Genomic DNA, 21,241 nt, shown 5'->3' with positions numbered 1-21,241 from the left:
ATGGTGTCATCGGCATAATGACAATTGGTATGAGGGAAATGATCCATCGCTGGTGGTCCTAGTCCTATCAAAGAATTGTTGTATCTACCTTTATTAAAAATTTTACTAAGGGTATCGGCCGCGAGAATATAGAGATAAGGAGACAAGGGATCACCTTGTCGAACTCCTCTCTTACAAAAGAAATAATCAGTCAACTCACCATTTATGTTTATACATGATTGAGAGCTAAACAGCCATTCTTTGATCCAAAGAATCCAATTTTTTCCCAAACCCTCGATGTTCATACCCAATAAATTAACGAAAAAAAAAAATTACTCATACCCATCTTATTGAATACGATACGGGTAGGATAAACGGGTGTCATTGACACCCCTATGGGTATGGATATGAAAATGATTCCACCCTATCCGTATCGTACCCATTGACACTCCTACTCCCAATTTGCATTGCGATATATATCCTACCGACTTCAGCTCTGTTGTCACGTGGAAAATTGTAATTCAGTTTGTTATTCTATCAGAGTTGCTTAATCTGCATCAAAATTTGCACTTAATATGTATAATTCTTAAATTTATCTTTGTAAATCTTAATGAAGATTGGAAGACACTGACCAAGTATCAAATCGTGACCAAGCATCAAATCGCCTCCAATTCCCATCAAGATATCCTTCTCACTTCAACTATTTGTTGCAGGGTAAATTTTAATTCGGTTCGTTGTATAATCAGAGCTGTTCAATTTGTAACAAAATTTATGCATGCATGATTTGTATAATTCTTAAAGTTGTTCGGGTAAATCTTGATACAAATTCTTATCTAACATCTGACCTCTCATGATTTGCACGAGTGCATCCTCTAAAAGATATCTCAACTTTTGCGTGACCAACGTGCACAATGTCTATTCGAGGATAGCGCAAGGGCCAGTATTACTTATTCTTTGAGATTTGTGCAGAACCTTATTTAAACGGTTTAGATTTTTCAAAAAAAGCACTCAAAGTTTGAGATATTTCAGAGGATGCGAATTTGATTTGCATCGAGACATTCTACCCACTTCAACTCTATTATAAGGGTCTGTATCGTCTGCATTAACTCAAAAGAATCTCTTGAGGCAATGCATCTCAACCGTTTGATTTTAAATAGAGTAAATTCAACCATATTCTATAATTCATAAGTCTTTTGATATTAGTGTAGATATATTCTTTACAAATTTTAAAACGAATCGGACGGTCCATATACATTAACTTAAAAAATTCATTTTTTTGTGGTAATGCAGAGGATACGAATCCCTATTATAACGAGCGAGATCCTATCCTTTTCAACTCTGCTGTCGCGTGGCAAATTTTGAACACGATTTCCAACTGTTCGATTGTGTCAAGTGCACGAGAGAGGATGAGAACTCGATCCTAACAGGCTACCCACTACCGATTCTTACCTTTTCTTAATGTGTGCATCAAATTAAGGTTCTGTTCGACTGCGTTATTGTTTTCGTGGGAAAAAAAAATTCAATTCAACTGAATTTTTTTTTTCATGAGAACAATATTTTTCAATTTAATTTCTGTGTCCATGTTCATTCTCAATTGAATGTCGAACATGAATTAGTTGAATGGCGAAAACTTGGACAAATTTACTCGATCGGTTAACTTGGAGACACGTGTTTGAATATAGATTCCTGTGCTTTAACTTGGAGATACGTGTTTGAATCTAGATTCTTGTGCTGTCCTAGACTCCTAGTTAAATAAATTTAAATTGCAAATAGTTGAAGTAAAATTTCGCTTACCCATTATTCCGACATCATCTCGATCAAATTTTTTCTGGCGTGTTAAATCCATAACCCTGGTGCATGATAATTTTTTTTATTAAGAAATAGACGAAGTGATATCAAGATTCTGTTGATTTTATGAATTTCTGAGGAGATAAAATTAAGTATTTGATTCAATTTTGTGTAGCCGTTTATGGTACCAGTTTCTATTTTTAACTTTGGTATGCAGTAGTACTAGTGTATCAATGTACTGTTGGTTTTATTTCTAAATCTGATACTACTGTGTTTGATTTAATCTTGACCCTTGGTCAATGATAAAATTATCCTATGAGATCACATTTATTTTCAACACATGCAGTAATTTGAAATTGAATCTTCTTTGCTTATTTACAAGCAAAGAAAGAATATTAAAATTTAATTTACCAAGCGATAAATAAGTATTTATCGCTGTTATCAAAACCAGACCGGACCGGCCGGTTCAGTCGGAATAAATCAGAACCGGACAGGTTTACAATTTGGTTCGCTATTTGGATCGGATATGCAATAGAACCGGTTATAATTAATTAAACCGGTCAGTTTTATATAAAAAAAAAGGGAATAAAAACAAAAAAAAAAACCAGGTCTGTTATGGTTTGTGTCCACAGCCATGCATCTATTCTCAAATTTAAAAAGTAAGCAGCATCTTTTGAGAACAAAATGTAGCAACTTTTTAGGAGAAAAAGTGAAATATAATATGTATTATTATGTGGCTAACTCTATGTAGTTATTTATGTTTTGTAATATATTTTTGTAAATAATTACGTGTTTGAGAATAATCCAATATTTGTTGTAATATTTTTAAAAAAAAAAACAAAATATTAATTCTAATATGAATTATTAGAGGTTCACTTGATCATAAAAACTAAAGAATTCCTATGCAGTTATTCAATTTTAATATGAAGTATAAAACTATAAAATTTCTTTGATGAAAAAAAATATTTCATGATATTTTATTTTATTAATTCTAAGAACGAGTTCTACATTTGAGCTACAATAAATATATTATTTTTCTAATAAACAATTATTATTTGTAATATATAAATTTATTTTTATAGTACATTGTTAATATGTATATTAGAAATTTTATTACATAAAACATAATTATTTATAATAATAATTATATCTTATAAATAAATATGCAAGTATTTAAAAAATCAGCAGTCAAACTGGTTGAACCATCGGTCCGACCAGTGAACCGTCAAACTAGAGCTTTACCGGGTCGACGTCCGGTCCGGTTCTGATAACATTGGTATTTATTATAAGAGGAGGGTTCAAATGTCCCAATCGTACCCCAACATCTTTATATTCAATTTCAAAGTTCAAATAAAAGACATGAACCGCTCAATATGATATACACATTAAAATGTGCTTACAATCAAATTTTATATTTTTTGAATATTATTTACTATTTTTTAAGATAGATACAAAATTATTGTTTTTAGATGGTCCACATATTGAAATATAAAATTTGGTCTCCTATCATGTTTAATGCGATATTATATTGAGCGGTTCGGATAGTTTATTTGAACCTTGAAATTGAAGATAAAAATATTTGAATATAATTGGAGGATAAATTAATGAGACATTTCAGACCTCCTCAATAAGAATAATATGATGTGATTGTTTAATTTTCTAAAATGTGACAACAAACATGTTCAAAAGATACACTTAGCAACTGGCCCAATAATTTGCTCAAAAAAAGTAGCACAACGCGCTGAAAGATTTGCATTTGTAGTCAACAGAATATGTTGAAAAAAAAAGAACAACGAAAAGAATGAGAACACTGGGAAGCATTATAGACGTAATGGAATAATTAAAGAAACAATAACACATTATAAAACTAGAGGAGGGTTCAAATGTCTCCATGTTTTTGTGCCTCCATCATGCCTCCATCTCTCTTTATCATTTTTAAAGTTCAAATAGTTGATCCGAACCGCTCAACCTAACCTCCATACTAAAATATATTTGGAGACCAAATTTTATATTTTTAGGAATTTTTTTACTATTTTTTTAGATAGGTACAAAATCAGTAAATCTGAACCATCTAAAAACAGTATTTTTGTACCTATCTAAAAAATTAGTAAAAAAATTCCTAAAAATATAAAATTTGGTCTCCAAACATATTTTAGTATGGAGGTTAGGTTGAGCGGTTCGGATCGACTGTTTGAACTTTAAAAATAATAGAGAGAGATGGAAGCATGATGGAGGCATTTGAACCCTCCTCATAAAACTATGAGCTTTCCGATGTTAGACTTGGTGCGTTTGCACCTGGAAACACGGTGAATCTTTTGGTCTTTTAATTTGGGAACTCCATCTGTGGGTTGGAGATAAGAGAGATAAAAGAACTACCACCAAGAAAAGAAAAATATATATAAAGAAGTAAAAAGAAAGGAATAGAGAGTGGCACATTCAGGCAGTTAAAGATTGATGTTGTGGTGGTATGATGTGAGGCGTTTGAGAGGTATTAATTGATTGTACCTAAGGAACTGTTTTACAATTTGCCCGGGATAACATGAGATGTTTATAAAATTATTTTATTTTATTATTTAATTCATGATATCATGCCTGATACGGACTATGTCGAGGTAAGACTCGAGGTTCGTAATGGGTTTTGTGACTGGGCGTGTACGTATGTGTTACGGCCCGTCTCGGGGAGACGGTCCAGGATTTTTAAGTCAGGGTTTGGAACATGAGGGTGTCTAAGTCGGGGTTTGGAACCTGAGAATAGTTGTGAGACATTATAACTCTACCCTATGCTGTGTCTCAAGTAGTGAAAGTGCCCCCCTATTCAATGAAACTGTTCACCTTAAATAGCCTCCTCCAGCTTCGACATTCCGCATTATCAGAAATGTCAGAGGGATCCTAAGCTGACTCTGGGCCAAGCCTTGAATCAGAATGCTCCCATCTCGGATTGGACCGTGTAACTAGGCCGCCTATATTTATTCCATCTTAGGCCTTTTGTTTGTCCTTGGGTTGATCTCATTAAGGTAGCTTTCAACCCAAGTTCTCATTTGTGGCCCAAGGTTGGTTCTATAAGGGCATTCGGCACATGGCCCTATCAATATCTATCTAGATGTTTACATATAATGTTCATCGTGATCTTCACATAAAAATATACTTACTAAATTTTAGATTGGTATAAAATCACTTGATTAGAAAATTCAAAATTATCCAAAAGCAGTGATTTTCTACCTACTTAAAAATTAGTAAAATAATTCTAAAAAATATAAAATTTAGTGTGCAAATACATTTTCATAGAGATATCATGTTTAACATTTGGATTGACTATTTAAATTTCAAAATAAAAATATAAATCCATAATATAGGTTGATCCGTAATATTACCTCCCTCTTTATTTTTTAAGTTCGTAGTATTATTATTTTTTAATAATTATTATGTATAAATTTTAATACAATATTATACTTATCCGAAATTTGTACTTATTCAAATTTAATTTTGTAACTAGTTTAACTGTTTGAACTTATCCTATATATGGATATTAATGGACGACCTCAATACGAACTCTTTTTTTTGAAATTACTTAGTAGTGGCTATCAAATTAAAAAAAAGTACATATGTTTACAACATCATATATATAGTCTCTCAAATCTAAACAACAGTAAAAAAAAAAAATACAATCAATTAATAATATATACAAGCACTGTTTTCCGTGTTTACACAAGTAACAAATACTCGAGAGAATTAATTAAGCACAGATGACAGATCATGTGATACTATGCATATATTTGGGAGTTGTATTTGCCCATATAAAATTCAAGACCACTATCTTCTTCTTTTTCATTAAAAGTTGTGGGAAACGGTTCCAGCTTTTGTGATCCAATTTTGTGAGCTGTTACAACAATAAAAAAGGCCCCTAAAAGAAGTCTTTCTCAAGAATAAGAAGTAAACCTCAGTCGCATGTATATATACCCAACCCTTACCCCAATTATCATTCACCAAATTAATATTTCTCATCTCTCTGACTCTCTCCTCAAATCCTTCCTGCAACGCGTGCTCAACACACTCCTTTAATTTTCCCATATCTTTTCATTCCCCCTCTTAAAGTATATAATCCACAATATGGCCTCCTTCAACATGAATGCTTCACAAGTCCATAACTCAAACTCCCCACCTCCATCCCTACAGCATCAACAATCTCAAATCCAAGAATCACAAAACCCCAAGGAAATCAATTACTCAGAACGGGCACAGTGGCTACGAGCAGCCGTGCTAGGAGCCAATGACGGCCTAGTCTCCATTGCATCACTTATGCTCGGTGTAGGAGCAGTGAACCGCTCTTCAAGACCGATGATAGTCTCGGGCCTGGCTGGCCTTGTGGCAGGAGCATGTTCCATGGCAATCGGCGAGTTTGTCTCAGTTTACGCACAGCACGATATTGAACTGGCACAGATTAAGAGAGAAAAGGAGGACAAGGAGGCTGGGTTGACCAAGGAGGAGAAAGATAGTTTGCCAAACCCGGCACAAGCAGCTGGAGCCTCAGCACTGGCATTCGCAACGGGTGCACTGTTGCCTCTACTGTCTGGAGCCTTTATTCGGCCATGGGAGATCAGGTTGGCGGTTGTTTGTGTCGTGACGACTCTAGCATTGGCCGGTTTTGGGGCAGCTGGGGCAATTTTGGGAGGCGCCAATGCGAAAAAGTCGGCAGCTAGGGTTTTGCTGGGGGGTTGGGCAGCCATGGCCATATCATTTGGAGTGCTAAGATTGTTTGCCTTAGCTTTGCATGAGTCGAGCTCTTCTATAATTTAAAAGTCCAACATATGTTAGGTTCATATATAAATCATGTCACAATATATATATGATTTATATATTTTATGGGTATGTCATAATAAAGTCGACAGCTAGGTTTTTTCTTTTCTTTTCTTTTTCTTTTGAAGGAAGTTATAATGATTGATATTTTAAGGGTATATTTCTTTTAAATTTAAAATTAAGACAAGAATTCCGGGAAAGCAGAAAGCAGAAGTGTAAATTAAAACATGTCGGTGGAGGATTAATTCCTAAAGCATGTCATATTAATTGTCTAGTTAATTTATTGTGCCGAATGATCAGGTATATATATTGATTTAAAACTTCCAAGTCATATTTAAGTAAAAACACACTTTAATTCGTAGTTTCCTAAAGCATGTCATAATATATTTTCAAGAGAATTAAAGAGATTATATATGTTTGTTTTTCTTATTAATTCTTTTTTCTCGCTTTTATATGTATTTTGTTTTTGAAAAAAATAAACATGTAGTATCACAGTACTTTCTTAAATCATTTTATATATAGTTAATTGCCATCTAATTAAAACGCATAATCCTTAAATGTGAATAGTTCTTAATTACCAAGAGTTCACCCCATTAAAAAAAAAATTTAGTTGCTCATGCCATTTTATGCATGTGCTTATTATATATATATAGTTGCGCCGAGTTGGTCACCATCGATCATTCTATCCCGCCTTTTGGTTTCCACATATATATGAGGCCACTATTTATTTACTACGCTATATATATATGGGACTCAGTTATTGTGATTATTTTGATTAGAATAGTTAATGTTTCCGATTATTATTTCACCTATTAATCTATAACATTTCTTCCCAAAAAGAGAAAAAAGAAACACTGCATTCATCTGTCAATTTAATTAAACCCCGAAGTGGTAGTGTTGCATGCTTGCATTGTTTTTAGAATATCTGTCTAGTACCAGCCTGAGATTCAGCTTAAATCGACAAAATAGTTCAACGTACAATGATTTACATTTTAAAGAAAAGCAAAAAAGATACAATTATTGTATGAATTTCACAAAATTAAGTTCCAGCATTGTACTAGCACGAGAGGTATCAATGGAAGTAAGGGCGTGCTCCAGACGGGGGTACATGGAGGGAGAGGAAGGGCGAAATCACTGCGCGGAGGTGAAAACACTGTTCCAGAAGGAGAGAATCGGAGAGGGAGCGGAGGGGAGAAAACACTGTTCGAAGGTGAGCTCCGTGTTCAGTTTTGACGAAATCGTTACTTCCCAAATCGGGGTGTACAGATTACTGTTTGAAGGAGAGCTTTCACCCTGTCTCCTCCCTTCCCTTCCCTTTAATAAGGTTTTACTCTCAATTTGTGGAGCACAGCCTAAGGAGAGGGGCACCTGCATGCCAGAAAAAGGGTATCAATGGAGCTAGAGTATGTCGATACGGACTAGCTTGTGGTGTCGGATTGGAGAGTTTGTCGCCGAAGAGTTGCCAAAGTGTATGTATGCAGGAGCAATTAGAACCATCTATTCCTGCATCTAGGAAAGAGTTCCTTACGCCATCCTCCAGAATTCGTTGTGTAAAGGGAAGGGAGAGGAGGGAGCATCATCACAAAGTTCGCTTCTACGTTTATTCAAAGATGATAGAATCTATAATTTTATACATAAAATTTATCTTGTCTCTCCTCTCTTTTCCCTCAAAATTTTCGATTATGAAGCAAATAAATGTCACTCTTCTGCTTCCGTCTTTCTCCTCTGTTTTGCCTTTACATGAGAAGTGGAAACATAAAATGAAAATGGATTTAAAATAATTTTTTTTATAAACCATAATTAGAAAATTCATTTTTATCAAACCAATATGATTACTTTTTTTTTTTTTTACAAAAACCACAAAAATCGAACAGCCAATTTGGTCCTGAATTTTTTTCTTTTTTGGGACCGAAATATCAATTCGGTCCACACATATTTCATAGTTTTTCCAACACGTGGCCACAGAAAATCTGAAAACACCCTGGACCGAATTGGCAATTCGGTCCTTGTGGTTTCGGATTTTCTGTGACCGCGTGTTGGAAAAACTGTGATTTAGGTTTTTGTTTAGTGTAATTTAGTTTTTTGTAGTGTAATTATTAATTGTATAATTTTTTAGTTTGCATGTGGAGTAATTTACTGACATTTTTATTAATATCTAACTTAAAATACAAATTATAAAATTTAAAATACACATAGAACAATCATAGATAATTTCAATGATCTTTGAATAATAAATGAAACCGTAATCTATTAAAAAAATAAGCAAACACACACAATAAATAATAAATGAATTTTAAAATTATGGCCATTTAGAGAGTATGGGCGCGTCATCGATGTTTTGCAATAAAACATCAATGCACTTTTGCCGTCGTTAAGCCGGACATAAAGCATCGGTACGTTATCAGTGTTTTTTGCATGGAAGCATCGTTTCTTTTTTTTTGAAAAAACTTTAAACATCCATAACTTTGGCTAGGAAAGTTGGATTTGCGCGTATGACCCCAATTCCCCTGGGCACCCGACGGAATCAGAATTGCAAAAAAAAATATCGTTTAGTGCTTCAAAAATTCAGTTTAGGTTTTCTATCAACGGTAGACATACAATGATCAGTATTAGTATTTTTCAAAAGCCTAAGAGATTATTCAAGAATTATCCATATAATTATTTTAAAATACATTTACTATTTATTTTGTGCATTTGCTTTTTTTTTAATGGATTACAGTTTCAGTTATTATTCAAAGATCATTAAAATTATCTATCATTGTTCAATATATGTCCTTTCGGTCATGACAATTATTGAAATTATCATTGAAATTATCTATGATTATTCAAAGATCATGGCAATTATAGAAGAAGGGTATTTATAAAAGAAAAAAATAAATATGGGACTGAAATGCCAATTTGGCCCCAGCTGAAAAAACACTGGGGACCGAATTGGCATTTCGGTCCCAAAATAAAATTGGCATTTACACTAATGGCCACATCGTTTAGTATGAAAATGTATGAAATAAGTGGGGATCGAATTGCCAATTTGATCTAAAAAAAAATTGCGGGACTGAATTAGCTGTTCGATTTTTGTTGTTTTTGTAAATAAAATAAAATAAGCATGCTGGTTTGATAAATTTTTTTTTCTAATTATGTTTTATAAAAAAAATCTATTAAATGGGTCTCAAGGAGGTCAGCTGGAAGGGGGTAAAATCGTCCAAAAAAAATAGGCAGGATTAAGAGCGAGTCTAAGGAGGGATACTTCCGACTAAAAGAGACGTTCGGCTGGAGTAAGATGGATTAAAAGCTTAAGAATCTTAAGGAGGAAGGGATCAATCGAGCAGGCACGTCAGTCTTATTTTCTGCTTCCCCGCGAACTCCCATCTCATTATTCCCTCGAGAAATCGGGATTCGAGGATTTTGCGTTTTGGCTGCGCCATTAGCTGAGATGTCGTCGGCCTCATCTGGTACGAGGCTATGGCGAACAACGTTTCTGACATTGCGTGACGAAACCCTAGCTTCGCCGGAGCCATCGGCGCTCCTATCCCTCCTCTGCCGCCTCCTCCTCTCCGCTCCGTCCAACTCTCTCATCTCCGCCGCCGCTCTCCTCCCCCCTCACGAGGTCATCCTTACTACAACTCTTTTAAAATTAGATCTCCCTGTTGCTAGTTTGTCAGGTTGGTTTAAACCTTAATTAAGACTCAGATGACTGTTTAGACTGATCAATCAGAGCATTAGGGAGTGCACATGCGCTAGTTCAGTTGTATTATGCAAATAAGCTCAACCGAGCACCTCTCTCAAACACGAAAGAACAAATGTAATGATTTACTTGATCACTATATCACTGGAATACTGGTATTTGCTTCACTAACATAGCTGGTACAGATTGAAAAATGGTGCTTCAACATTGTTCCAGGTGATGTCAGATGTGGTGTTTCTCACCGAGTTGGGAATTTCAGTCTCAAAGTGCGAAGATTCTGAGAGTGCATTACTTTTCATCTTGCATTTGGTAAAAATAAATATTTTATATTTGAATTTCTTTACGATAGTTTGAGTAAAGCTAGTATGAGCTTAAGATCACCAATGGGTTTATGAGCTTAACTTCAAAAACTGTCAATTTGGGCTCAAACAACAATTTTAAACCATAGATTTTGATCTACTTGATAAGCCAAGAGTTTACATCTCAAATTTATTAATTTTGAGTTCATTTTGTAAGATTGAGGCATTGTGAGTTGGTGGTTTGGTGCCTTCATTTTGACCTTTTGATCTATATTAAAGTAAAACAAACTCAAAAGGTGAAAAGTTTGAAGCATAATTGCTTGGCTCACCGGTTTCAAGATAAATAGTTTGAACTTGTCATTTGAAGCCAATCTGATGTTTTTTGAGGTTAAGCTCATAAGCCCTCTTGGTGAGCTTAAGCTTCTTATCTTCACTATTTTAGTTTTATCTGTTGCCCTTTCTTAAATGTTTATCTTTTGGGTAATTATTGTGCAGATTCATAGCACAATGTCCAAAGTTTGCCTAGACATCAATACACCTTCTCGGAGTACCCTACTGAACTTTCTAGAAGCAAGCTTTGCATGTCTAAATAAAAATTCTTCATGGAAGGGTACTTCCATTGTTGGATCCGGTACATTTGGTACAGCAACTGACTCCTTAGTCATTATAAGGTTAGCTCAGATTCACTGTGAGGTGGTTATTTCATTTAATTTCAGGATGTACTATGGTTTTGTTGAAAAAAATTGACTGAACACAGTTGCTTCCTTTAGTCAAGTATTAGGAAAGAATATTAGAATTTAGATATGAAGATTATTTTTTTTTCCTGTCTCTTCAGTGCCATCGTCAAGGCCTATGAGAGAAATGCCTCTTTATCAGAGAATTTGCAGTTAATTGGAGTTCTCCTGTCCATTATATCATTCTTGCATGTTGAGCTACTCAATATAAATCGATCTGGTGATCCCGGGTTTGTAAATTTAAAGCATTCTGGCTTGTGGGATATGCAAACTACTGCATTTTTTAATTTGGGAAAGGTGCTAGCACTAATTGGATCGACCATATCAGCTGATTTGTGGCAATCTATAATTGAGGTTTGTTTTGTCTTATGTGGTGTTAATTATATATATAGTTTTTAAAATGAAGTGTATGCACTGGTACAACCAGTTTCACTATTGAAAAACCACATTGACAATAACAAAATAGTAACCTGTATCTCAAAGCAACAACACTGTCAAAGAAGAAACCCTAATGAAAACACTTACATACCCCTGCCATGCTCTGCTAGTATAAGTTCACTTGCTTGGCCTCTGACTGCCCTATTTAAACCTTTCATAATTGAATTGACATGAGAAGAAGGGAAGTTGCTACCAGTCTCAGTAAAACAACCATCATCGACTCAATCTTTTTTTCTAACCCTATATCCACCACAAAGGAACACGAAAAGGGCTTTTTGTATTGACATAGGAAATTTAAAAAGAACTCTTCTCAATTTCTCATCAGGAGACCTATCCTCAAGCCCCTCCTTCAACTATAACATAATATTTCTCAGTCATGCCTTCTTTGTGAAATGATCTTCCCCATATCAACTATCTCAGTAAAATGCATCGCACAGTTATTGTAAGAGGCAAGCTAGGTAGTAATTATATTTTTATCACCTTCAAATTATTACCAATTTTTGGTACCTGATAGTTGATTTGTTGGTGCTTTTCTGATCTCTCATATTGCAGTCCTATAAAGGGAATAAAACTGAAATGATTCCTATGTTGTTAGCTCTATGCTGCTTAATGTTCTTCCTTTTAATTTAGCTTTTGAGAAAGGTGATAGACTTTCTTGCATCGAATAACCTTTTGCTAGAGGATAATATCATGTCAAGGTAACTCCTATGATTTGATCTATTAATTAATTACTAAAAAGATATGTTATTTTTTGCACTCAAAATGCCAAGTGCTGATGTTTATGTACTTGTTGCTATTAACATGTTTTGTAGATTCTTAAGCGCATTTCTTTATTGTCTGCACTTGGTTCTATCAGATCCTAAGGGCCCTCTAGCTAGTCATGTGAGTGCCAAGTTGATCTCCTAATTTGTCAACCACAGAGAATTTTTATTCTGTACTTGTCAACCACAGGGTGTACTTTCTTCATTCAGGCAGTTAATATTGTCCTATTAAATTTTAAGATGGCAGGTTTTGTGCCAGCACTCCCACTATTCTTCATGTATGGTGTCTCAGCCGTTAGTACAACTACCACCAAGTCAAAGGAGAGTCGGTCTTCATCCTTGCCAGTGAAGTTGGGGCCGACTAGTAAAACCACTAGTACTTCCTATAAGCCACCTCACTTGAGGAGAAAAGAGGCATTTAGGAATAACAATTCGTCAGATTCGGAGTCTAGTTCAAGATATGATTTTTCTTCGTCAGACTCAGATCATAGTGATACGGATGGATATGCAAAAGGCAGTGACCGTTACAGGAGCTCGAAAACTAGGTTAAACGCCATTTATTGCATACAGGTTTGTGCTTGGGATAGAAGTTTATAACGTATCTCTGATATGTTCAGAATGCTAAATGACATTCATTGGGATAGTAGCCGAGGTTTTGCTAATTCTTTTTCTTTTCCTTGATCTTAAGGATCTCTGCCACGCTGATGCGAAGTCTCTCACTTCATTTTGGCCCTTGCTGTTGCCTGAGAATGATGTACTTCAACCTAGGTATTTAAAAGATTTGTTTTAAATTCTGAGAATTCTTCTCTCTTTGCATTCAACAATTTGTTTCCTCTTTACAGGAAGAATCAAGCAACTCTAATGACATCACTAATTTTTGATCCTATAGTTAAGGTACATTCAGTTATTGTCCTTTTAATCACATTGCTCTGTTACTTATTTGTATTTTAACCAACAAATTCAATCCTTAAAGTCAGTATGGTTTATATATTCATATATATTCTTGGGTAAGACTGGGCATAATATCAATCTGTACCACTTGCTTACTCTTTATCTAAGCTTTGCTGAAAATCACTGTTTTCCTTTGAATACATGCGAAATTAGTTTTTTGGAATCAACAAATCTTGACAAAAGAAAAAAAAAAACAGAATAAAAGAAAATTGGAATCAGGTATCTTAGGGAACTATTGAGTGTACCAGAATACACTGTAAGCATATTTCTGTAATATTTCCTTCCATTTCTATTTAGGTACGGGTTGAAGCAATATCAGCTATTGTTACTATGTTAGAGGGACAGGCTCTAGTGCTCTCACAAGTTGCAGAGTACAAGGAATCATCCAAACCTGGCTCTTTCACAACTCTTTCTAGCTCCCTTGGCAGAATTCTTATGCAATTGCACACTGGTATGCTATCATTACTTGAATCATCTGGCTCTTGCTCAGCAACTTATGAAAATAATTTCTATCAAAAAAACTATTGAAAAGAAGAGCAACAAAGGGGACATGGAGAATTTGCTAGTTTATGTCATATGTCCGGCTGAAGGGCAGTCTCATGATTATAGTTGTCTTGTCTGACAGGTGTGTTATACTTGATACAGCGGGAAACCCATACTACATTGTTAGCCTCATTGTACAAGCTTCTGGTTATCTTAATATCAGTCACACCGTATGTTCCTTTATATTTTTCAGCTTCTGTGTTACCGAGTTTTCATGTTTGACAGTGCAAACTGATTATTTTCTCTATTTTATATGTATAAACTAACAGATATGGTAGAATGCCTGGTGAGTTGTTGCCAACAGTTGTTTCCTCTCTTTGTGATCGTATTTCGAGGAATGATGTGCTTAAGAATGAACATTATGGTCTTGTGGTTAGCATCTTTTTTAGTCTCCTTAACATTATAACTTATTATGAATTGATATTAATCAGCTTATTGGTTGTACCCAATTGATTAGGTGAATGTGCTTAGTTGCTTGGAGATGGCATTTTCGAAGTCACCACCTTCAGTTGATGCATTGAAGTTACTAGAAGGCGGTTTACAAGGTAAGGCTTTGTTCTCTCATTCTTTCATTAGAAAGCATTTTTGATGTAAATATACTCTTTGTTTGTACTATTTGCAATGACACAATCACATGATTTTTATCAGGCCTTGTACAAGTTGAAGGGGAATTAAGTATATTTACTATGCTATTTACTTGCTTAGAGAAAGATATGCATCTAAGTATAAAGTGTGAAGCTCTCCAGGTTATCTCTCTCTCTCTCTGATTGATCACGTATCAAAGCAAACAGTAACAATGATAATAATTAATAGCAATAGCAATAAAACAAGATAAGAATAACAACTGAACAATATAAGAGTTTCATTGAGAAAAAAATTGAAGAAAAAACTGTAGGACTTTTATGCAACAAACTGGTAATTATACTATAAGTGTTTCATCGAGAAAAAACTGAAGAAAAATGAGAAAGTGAAGGTAGTTCTATTTAGGGAGGAACAATTTGTATATTAAAAATGAGAAAGTGAAGGTAAATAAGATTCACTAACAAGATGCATGATATTGCTCATCTTCAGGGCTGTGCGTGATGTTTTGATTTTTTTTTTCCAGGGTTCAGATGAAAATGTCTTTTGTTAGGTAGGTTATTTTGGCAGAAAAGTTGAACTAATAGTCTAATTTATTTATTCTCTTTTGTTGTAATTTTTTGGTTGACTAGGTATTGAAGGCAATATATCACAATTATCCGAGCACAGTTCGTGCAGCATGGGAACGAGTCTCAAATGTCGTTCATGAGTTGTTACAGATGAGAAATTTTGATGAATCTATGTCTTATCGCTCTAAAGGAGATGCTGACAAAAATGCACTTCCTACTTTTGAGAGATGCGTTGCATCTGTCATTAAGGTAATATATTTTCCTTTTTTTGTTGGGAAGCTAAAATTATACTGGTTCTGTTTGTGGTAATTTGGTGAAGAAAACAATGACAAAGAAAATAAATAACTTCTGTTTGTGGAGGAAAAATACATCCTTTTCAAAGACAAAATTAATTCCAAATAAAACCGTTACTTTTTTTTATCACTTTTTAATTGGACCTAATGTTTGCCATTACACAGATAGCACCAATATTTGTAATATTTGTATGACACCCAAATTTTTGAGATATTTTGCAAATTGCATTTAACTTTTACAATATGATATTATGGGCAAATGCTGTTAAATGTTGACAATTTTGGCCCTACTAATAAGGAACTTTTTTTTTGTAAGCAGCAGCTTATAAAGCACTTTGGTTCTAGTCAAGTTGAAAATTTAAGGCAATTTAGTTGTTCTTAATGAACATATTTTTAATGATCAGAAAATATCCCAAAAATTACATGTAATTGAGATAGAATGCTTGGTTGTATTGCAAAAGAAAATAAAAAATGCACACTTGCTTACTGATGGCGGGTAAAGAGAGATTACCTTGATTGTGTCTGGGGAAGCTATGTTCAATTTAATCAAGTCTTCAAAGTTAATATCATGAATTTCTTTGGACTTTTCTTTTCTTTGTAATTTTGAATATGACTTTTAACGCAGGTTATGGATGAGTGCCTCAGAGCAGCATCTGGGTTTCAAGGGGCAGATGACCGCTTGGAGTTCAGGCTAATGGACATCCAACAAGTTTCAGATAAGACCCGTACGAAACGGGTCTCATCTGCTCCATGTTTTGAACTCCAACAAGGCCTGGATACCTCAAATAGTCAATCTGATGTTGACAATTCCTTTGGTGCTGCATTGTGGAATGAGGCTATTGAAAGGCATCTGCCAGTTGCTTTGTCTCATTCTTCTCCAGCAGTAATTACTTCTGAATTTTTTTATCTTGGATTATTTTTTTTATGGTTATGTTCAAATGGTATCAATTAAGTGAACATAATTAATTTGTTTTAGGTCAAGGCTGCAGCTGTTACATGTTTTGCTGGCATGACTTCAGCTGTTTTCTCTTCATTGTCAAGACAGAAGCAGGAGTTTGTGATTTCTTCATCTGTAATTATTTTTTGGTTTCTTTCACTGCTGGCATATGTCACTATTTTCCAGAACTTTTTATTAATTGAACTGTATCAGTGGCACATTTTAATATACTTGTTAACTTTCTGTTCACTGGTAGATTGGAGCTGCAACAAAAGAAGCAATACCTCCCCTCAGATCGGCTGCTTGCCGTGCTATTGGAATTATATCATCTTTTCCGCCAGTGATTTCCAAGTATATTTTTTGTCTGGTGTTTTCCATGAAATTCTGCCATTGCAAAACCAAAAGGAATGAGATGACCTTCATAATTTTCAATAGCTATTTATCCATAGGTGCTAAGCAGTCATGGGATTAGGAAGACGGGAAAAAAATATTAGATTGTACAAAATTAGTCAAAAAAATGGATAGTTTCGCATCTAGAGCTTAGTTTTTGATATTAAAGGGTTATGCACTAGTTATTTTTATAGCGACTACAAATTGTTAATACCTTTATCCTATGATTAACCATTTAATTTTTTTAGCAGTTCAAGTGTGCTCTGTGATTTTATTCATGCAGTTGAGTTGAACACGCGGAGTCAGTTAGCCTCGGTATTATCTATAGTCCCTTATATCTGTACTTTTCAATTGCAGTAGCTGGTAAGGCTCTCATAGATAAAAAAAAATGTATACATGGAAGTATAGAAAAAACGGCAGGGAAAAAAGAAAAAGAAAATCTACCCAAAACAGGGATACATTGATAGTTCGACTCTTAATGCAATATTTCGGTACCATAGACTGCTAAAAGTTTTTCAATGGCCCCGGTATAATTTGAATGCAACCCAATATGGCTCTTCTGAAGAGTTTAACAAATTTGATATATTGTTTCTGTAGGTATTTATTTATTTATTCAGTTTAAAATTTTATTCAGATTCGCATTACTGCTTCCTGGGCCCTGGCAAATATTTGTGATTCTATTCGCTTAAGAGCAGCTGAGTTCCCTAGAGAAGATTTGCCTTGTAAGAGTAATCATCTTTTGCATAATTATACTAGTAAACGTAGCTGAATATTTTACTCCATACCTATTTTAATTTTTAGGTGAAATAGTTAAGCCTACCATCTTGTTAGTGGAAAGTGCATTGAGATTGGCCAAGGATGGTGACAAGGTATGCTTTACTTGTGAACAATGATTGCCATGGTATTTTTGTTAAAAATTTAAAAGAAGAGAGAAAATAAATGAACTGAATTAAATGCAACTCGAAATGTAAAGATATGACATACTACAGTTGTTAGCACGTGTTTTTAGGAATTTGAAAATCTGATATAGTTTTGAATTTCATCTTTTATCAGATAAAATCAAATGCTGTACGAGCTCTTGGTTATCTCTCCAGGTTTATCAGATTTGATGATCCCTCTCGCGCACATAATGAACTGAGGTACCTTTCTATCATACTTATCTGTAATAGTTTTTAATTCTTACCCCGACTTGGTGGTGTTTAATATCCTTTTAGCTGGAGGCATAAATGAATGTTGGAAACCTAAATTCCACCAACAATATTTGAAAATAAAAAATCAAAGACACATTGCAGTCAGGTCTGAGGGACCGTCTTCTTTTATTGTACTTCTATTTATTTTACTTTTCTAAAGCAGTTTTTCTAGTAATGGAGATACTAACTGGCTGGAAAAAATGGTGCAAACCTTTCTCTCGTGTGTCACAACTGGAAATGTAAAGGTATTCTTTTCGAGGCTTGTGAAATACCTCTATTTTTTTTTATCTTTGTAAGACCTTGTCACCTTGTAACCTTTATCCGTGCACTGCGTGAAGATTTTGCAAAACGGAAACACAATGGAAAAACAAAATACTGCTAAAAGCTCAGTAACTATTAATTCTATATGCAGTTTCTCTGATGCATGTAAAAAATCCAGCATCTGTATTTTGCATTTTAGCTATCAGTGAAAAACAACAACAATTGTGCGTATAGAATATTCAGTATGGCATGATAGCTATCAGTGAAAGCAACAACAATTGTGCGTATAGAATATTCAGTATCTCTCGAAGCCATTTCAGCAAAAATATTGCTTGGTCTTTATCCTAAATCCTTGGGCAGTCCTTGGTATTGTATGAATGGGTCAATCATAATTGAGCAATAAGAGATTTATAAGTGTTTTGAGAGTATTTCTAGTTTCTAACAGCTAAATAAAATTAGCTTTGCTCATACGTGATTGAGACTGGTAATTGTGGACTAGTGTATCCTCTATTTCTATTAAAAGTTAGCAGCTCCCTTAGTTATAGAATGGCAAGCCTGGTTTAGGTATATGCTTTGGCAAGGACTAGTGAAAGTGCAAAATCAGAAATATCCAGCTGCAAGAAGGTATTGGGAGGACAGGGGTGCTGTCCAGCCAGGCAGTGAAAATATACATTTTGTTTGTAGTTCCTATTTCACATTTAAATACATGAATTAAATTGAATTTTCTTAGAAATCAATCTGGTTTCTTGGGGGAAGGAAAAATGCTAGTAATGGGTCTTGCTAAGATGGCTTACTGATAGATCGGGTAGGTTACGAGCTTATGATTACACATATGGTTACTTTTTGTATTATTTATAACTGCGAAGTTCATATTTTCTGAAAAACAGAAAATGCAAATTTAAATGATGTTTTTATTAAACATGCTATCGGGGAACTTTTGAGGTGATTCCATCTTGCTTCTCTTTTTGTTTTATTGTGACGCGTGTTTGTTACACTATGGCAGAAGATGTTTTGGGATGTTTGGATTTTCTTGACATCGCCAAAATACTTGTCAAGCTGTGATGAGAAATGTTTTTTTATCTATAAATTTTGTATATTATTATTAACCTCTTTGTCTATCTAGGTCCAGTGGAATGTATGTCATGCATTGAGCAATTTGTTTATGAATGACACATTAAACTTGCAATCTATGTCTTGGTAAACTTTTCTATCTATATTGTGTTCTTTTATAGAAAGGTTATAAGAAATGATAACTTCTAATAGCTAAGACAATTAATTATTTCTGGCAGGGCACCAACCGTCTTTCGTATTCTTCTGTTACTGATCCGTGACTCTACTAATTATAAGATTAGGATACACTCAGCTGTTGCTTTAGCTGTTCCTACTTCCAGGATTGGTTAGTCTTTTGACTGTGTGCATGTTTCTATACAATCTTTATCATATAGACACTGCATCCTTAACCAACATTCAAGACATAAAACTTTTCAAGGTTGACAGTGCTTATGTTTTGTTTTTGCAATGATAGATTACGGGAGCTCGTTTTCTGATGTGGTACAAGGAATAGTGCAAGTTCTGGAGTCATTGAGTTCTGACAGTTTATCTAATCCATCTAGTTACAAATACAAGGACAACCTTGAAAAGCAGGTCCATTTTTATTATCTAATATACCGATTACGATAATTACTATTTTTTTTCTTGTTCTTATTCTCTTTCTAATGATAATAATCAGAATTTTGAAATTCTTTGTGCCTATAGATTGCATTTACTGCCTTACACTTGATTGCACTTATATCATGTGAAGAAGAACAATCTCTCAAAGATTTTCTGGTCAAGGTGTGTACAAAGCATAGTTTTCTACAGATTATTTTATAATTCCTCGGCAAGATGCCTATGGAACAATGATGAAGTTATGGTTTGAGAACAATTTGATTAAATATGCTTTCTTTTGTTTCATTTTCTTCTCAGAAAGCAACTTTTCTAGAAGATTGGTTAAAGCCTTTATGCTCATCCTTCAAAAATGATATAAATCAGCCTTCTTCAAGCAACGACAACAGTTCTGAGGAGAGAGATGAGGGGGCACCTTTGCACGTTGCAAACAAAAATATATTATTAAAAGCTCTGGAGGCACTGTACGATCTGTATGAGAGCTCAAGACATCAAATTGTTGCAAACAGGTTTGACAAGTTGGTTACCAGTTTGCATTAATGGGGACTCGTGTACATTGTATAATTTTGATTTTTTCTTTTCTTTTCTTTTAGCATTTCATTCATGTCCCATTAGTTCAATAAGTTGCTGCTTTGGAAATGTATTATGTAAATATATTTTTGTTTTATGTTGCAATGGACAAATATCTGTAGTGAAATGGACTTAGGTCTAAGTTAAAGTAAAAATATTAAATGAGCAAGTTTTATTTTAGGATGAGAATGATCAACACGTATGTAATATTCTATTTTGTAACGCATCATGGCACCTTTTGGTGCATTAATATTTTAGGTTCTAAAATCTGAATGGTATTGTTCTATATCACGAGTATTTGTACACCGAAAATTACAAGTGCAACTAGCAGCTGAGTCCGAAGTATTGAGTTCATACTAAATCTACAAATTTTATACTTTTTAGTGCACAATCATTGTTCATCGCATAGATTAAGATTACTGATTAATTATTGTCATTATGATGTGTGATGTGTTGTCAAGAAGATTGCAAGTGAATTTATCATCTCTTCACTAGTAATGGGAAAAGGTCGAACAATGAAAATAAGAATAAGAGGAATGATAATAGTTCTTGGCAGAGAAGAAATAGCTTTTTATTTTTAATAAAATTTCTAAGCGCCAATTGCCCAATTTACATTAAACATAAGTACCGGTTACAAATGTCTCAAGGAAATAGTTGTAAAAGCTGTATGACTGTACCCTCAACTATATCCCACATAGGAAAAAGGAACTAAACATACCTGGTACCAGATCTGCATCTTGTTACTAAACTACACAATGTATCCCCAAGTATCAAATAGTGACAAAACGTTTCCTCGGAGATTTGTGCCAAGTAAATCT

General features: G+C 34.3%; 1 protein-coding gene and 1 pseudogene across 7 annotated transcripts; both read left to right on the top strand.

The window, feature by feature from the left end:
* Positions 1 to 5,777: 5,777 nt before the first annotated feature.
* On the top strand, positions 5,778 to 6,844 carry LOC144567486 (vacuolar iron transporter homolog 2 pseudogene; annotated as a pseudogene).
* A 3,024-nt stretch (positions 6,845 to 9,868) lies between these two features.
* Positions 9,869 to 20,612, top strand: LOC144567751 (ARM repeat superfamily protein). Of its 7 annotated transcripts, none has more exons than XM_078317919.1 (28): positions 9,869 to 10,165; positions 10,460 to 10,552; positions 11,038 to 11,213; positions 11,378 to 11,630; positions 12,345 to 12,412; positions 12,527 to 12,596; positions 12,716 to 13,045; positions 13,164 to 13,243; positions 13,318 to 13,369; positions 13,724 to 13,877; positions 14,052 to 14,139; positions 14,239 to 14,341; positions 14,427 to 14,514; positions 14,618 to 14,715; positions 15,181 to 15,366; positions 16,036 to 16,293; positions 16,387 to 16,482; positions 16,604 to 16,698; positions 16,989 to 17,052; positions 17,372 to 17,459; positions 17,539 to 17,606; positions 17,791 to 17,876; positions 18,091 to 18,172; positions 19,312 to 19,385; positions 19,478 to 19,584; positions 19,714 to 19,832; positions 19,944 to 20,021; positions 20,154 to 20,612. In XM_078317919.1, the coding sequence occupies exons 1-28, from the start codon at positions 9,992 to 9,994 to the stop codon at positions 20,391 to 20,393; spliced, it is 3,468 nt and encodes a 1,155-aa protein (XP_078174045.1). In that variant the 5' UTR covers positions 9,869 to 9,991; the 3' UTR covers positions 20,394 to 20,612. The 7 variants fall into 7 exon arrangements, with proteins under 7 accessions (XP_078174045.1, XP_078174044.1, XP_078174043.1 ...); XM_078317918.1 differs by having other exon boundaries at positions 9,871 to 10,165; positions 18,088 to 18,172; XM_078317917.1 differs by having other exon boundaries at positions 9,871 to 10,165; positions 16,986 to 17,052.
* Positions 20,613 to 21,241: the final 629 nt, after the last annotated feature.

Source organism: Carex rostrata, chromosome 16 (genome assembly GCF_964058835.1).
Source record: "Carex rostrata chromosome 16, lpCarRost1.2, whole genome shotgun sequence".
In the NCBI taxonomy this organism is placed as follows: Eukaryota; Viridiplantae; Streptophyta; class Magnoliopsida; order Poales; family Cyperaceae; genus Carex; species Carex rostrata.
This window is presented reverse-complemented; position numbering and strand designations above follow the sequence as displayed.

Coding starts and splice junctions, on each gene's coding strand:
- LOC144567751 (XM_078317916.1), top strand. CDS start 9,992: ATGTCGTCGGCCTCATCTGGTACGAGGCTATGGCGAACAACGTTTCTG. Junction 11,631..12,344: donor TGTGGCAATCTATAATTGAG/GTTTGTTTTGTC, acceptor CTTTTAATTTAG/CTTTTGAGAAAGGTGATAGA. Junction 15,367..16,035: donor GCGTTGCATCTGTCATTAAG/GTAATATATTTT, acceptor CTTTTAACGCAG/GTTATGGATGAGTGCCTCAG.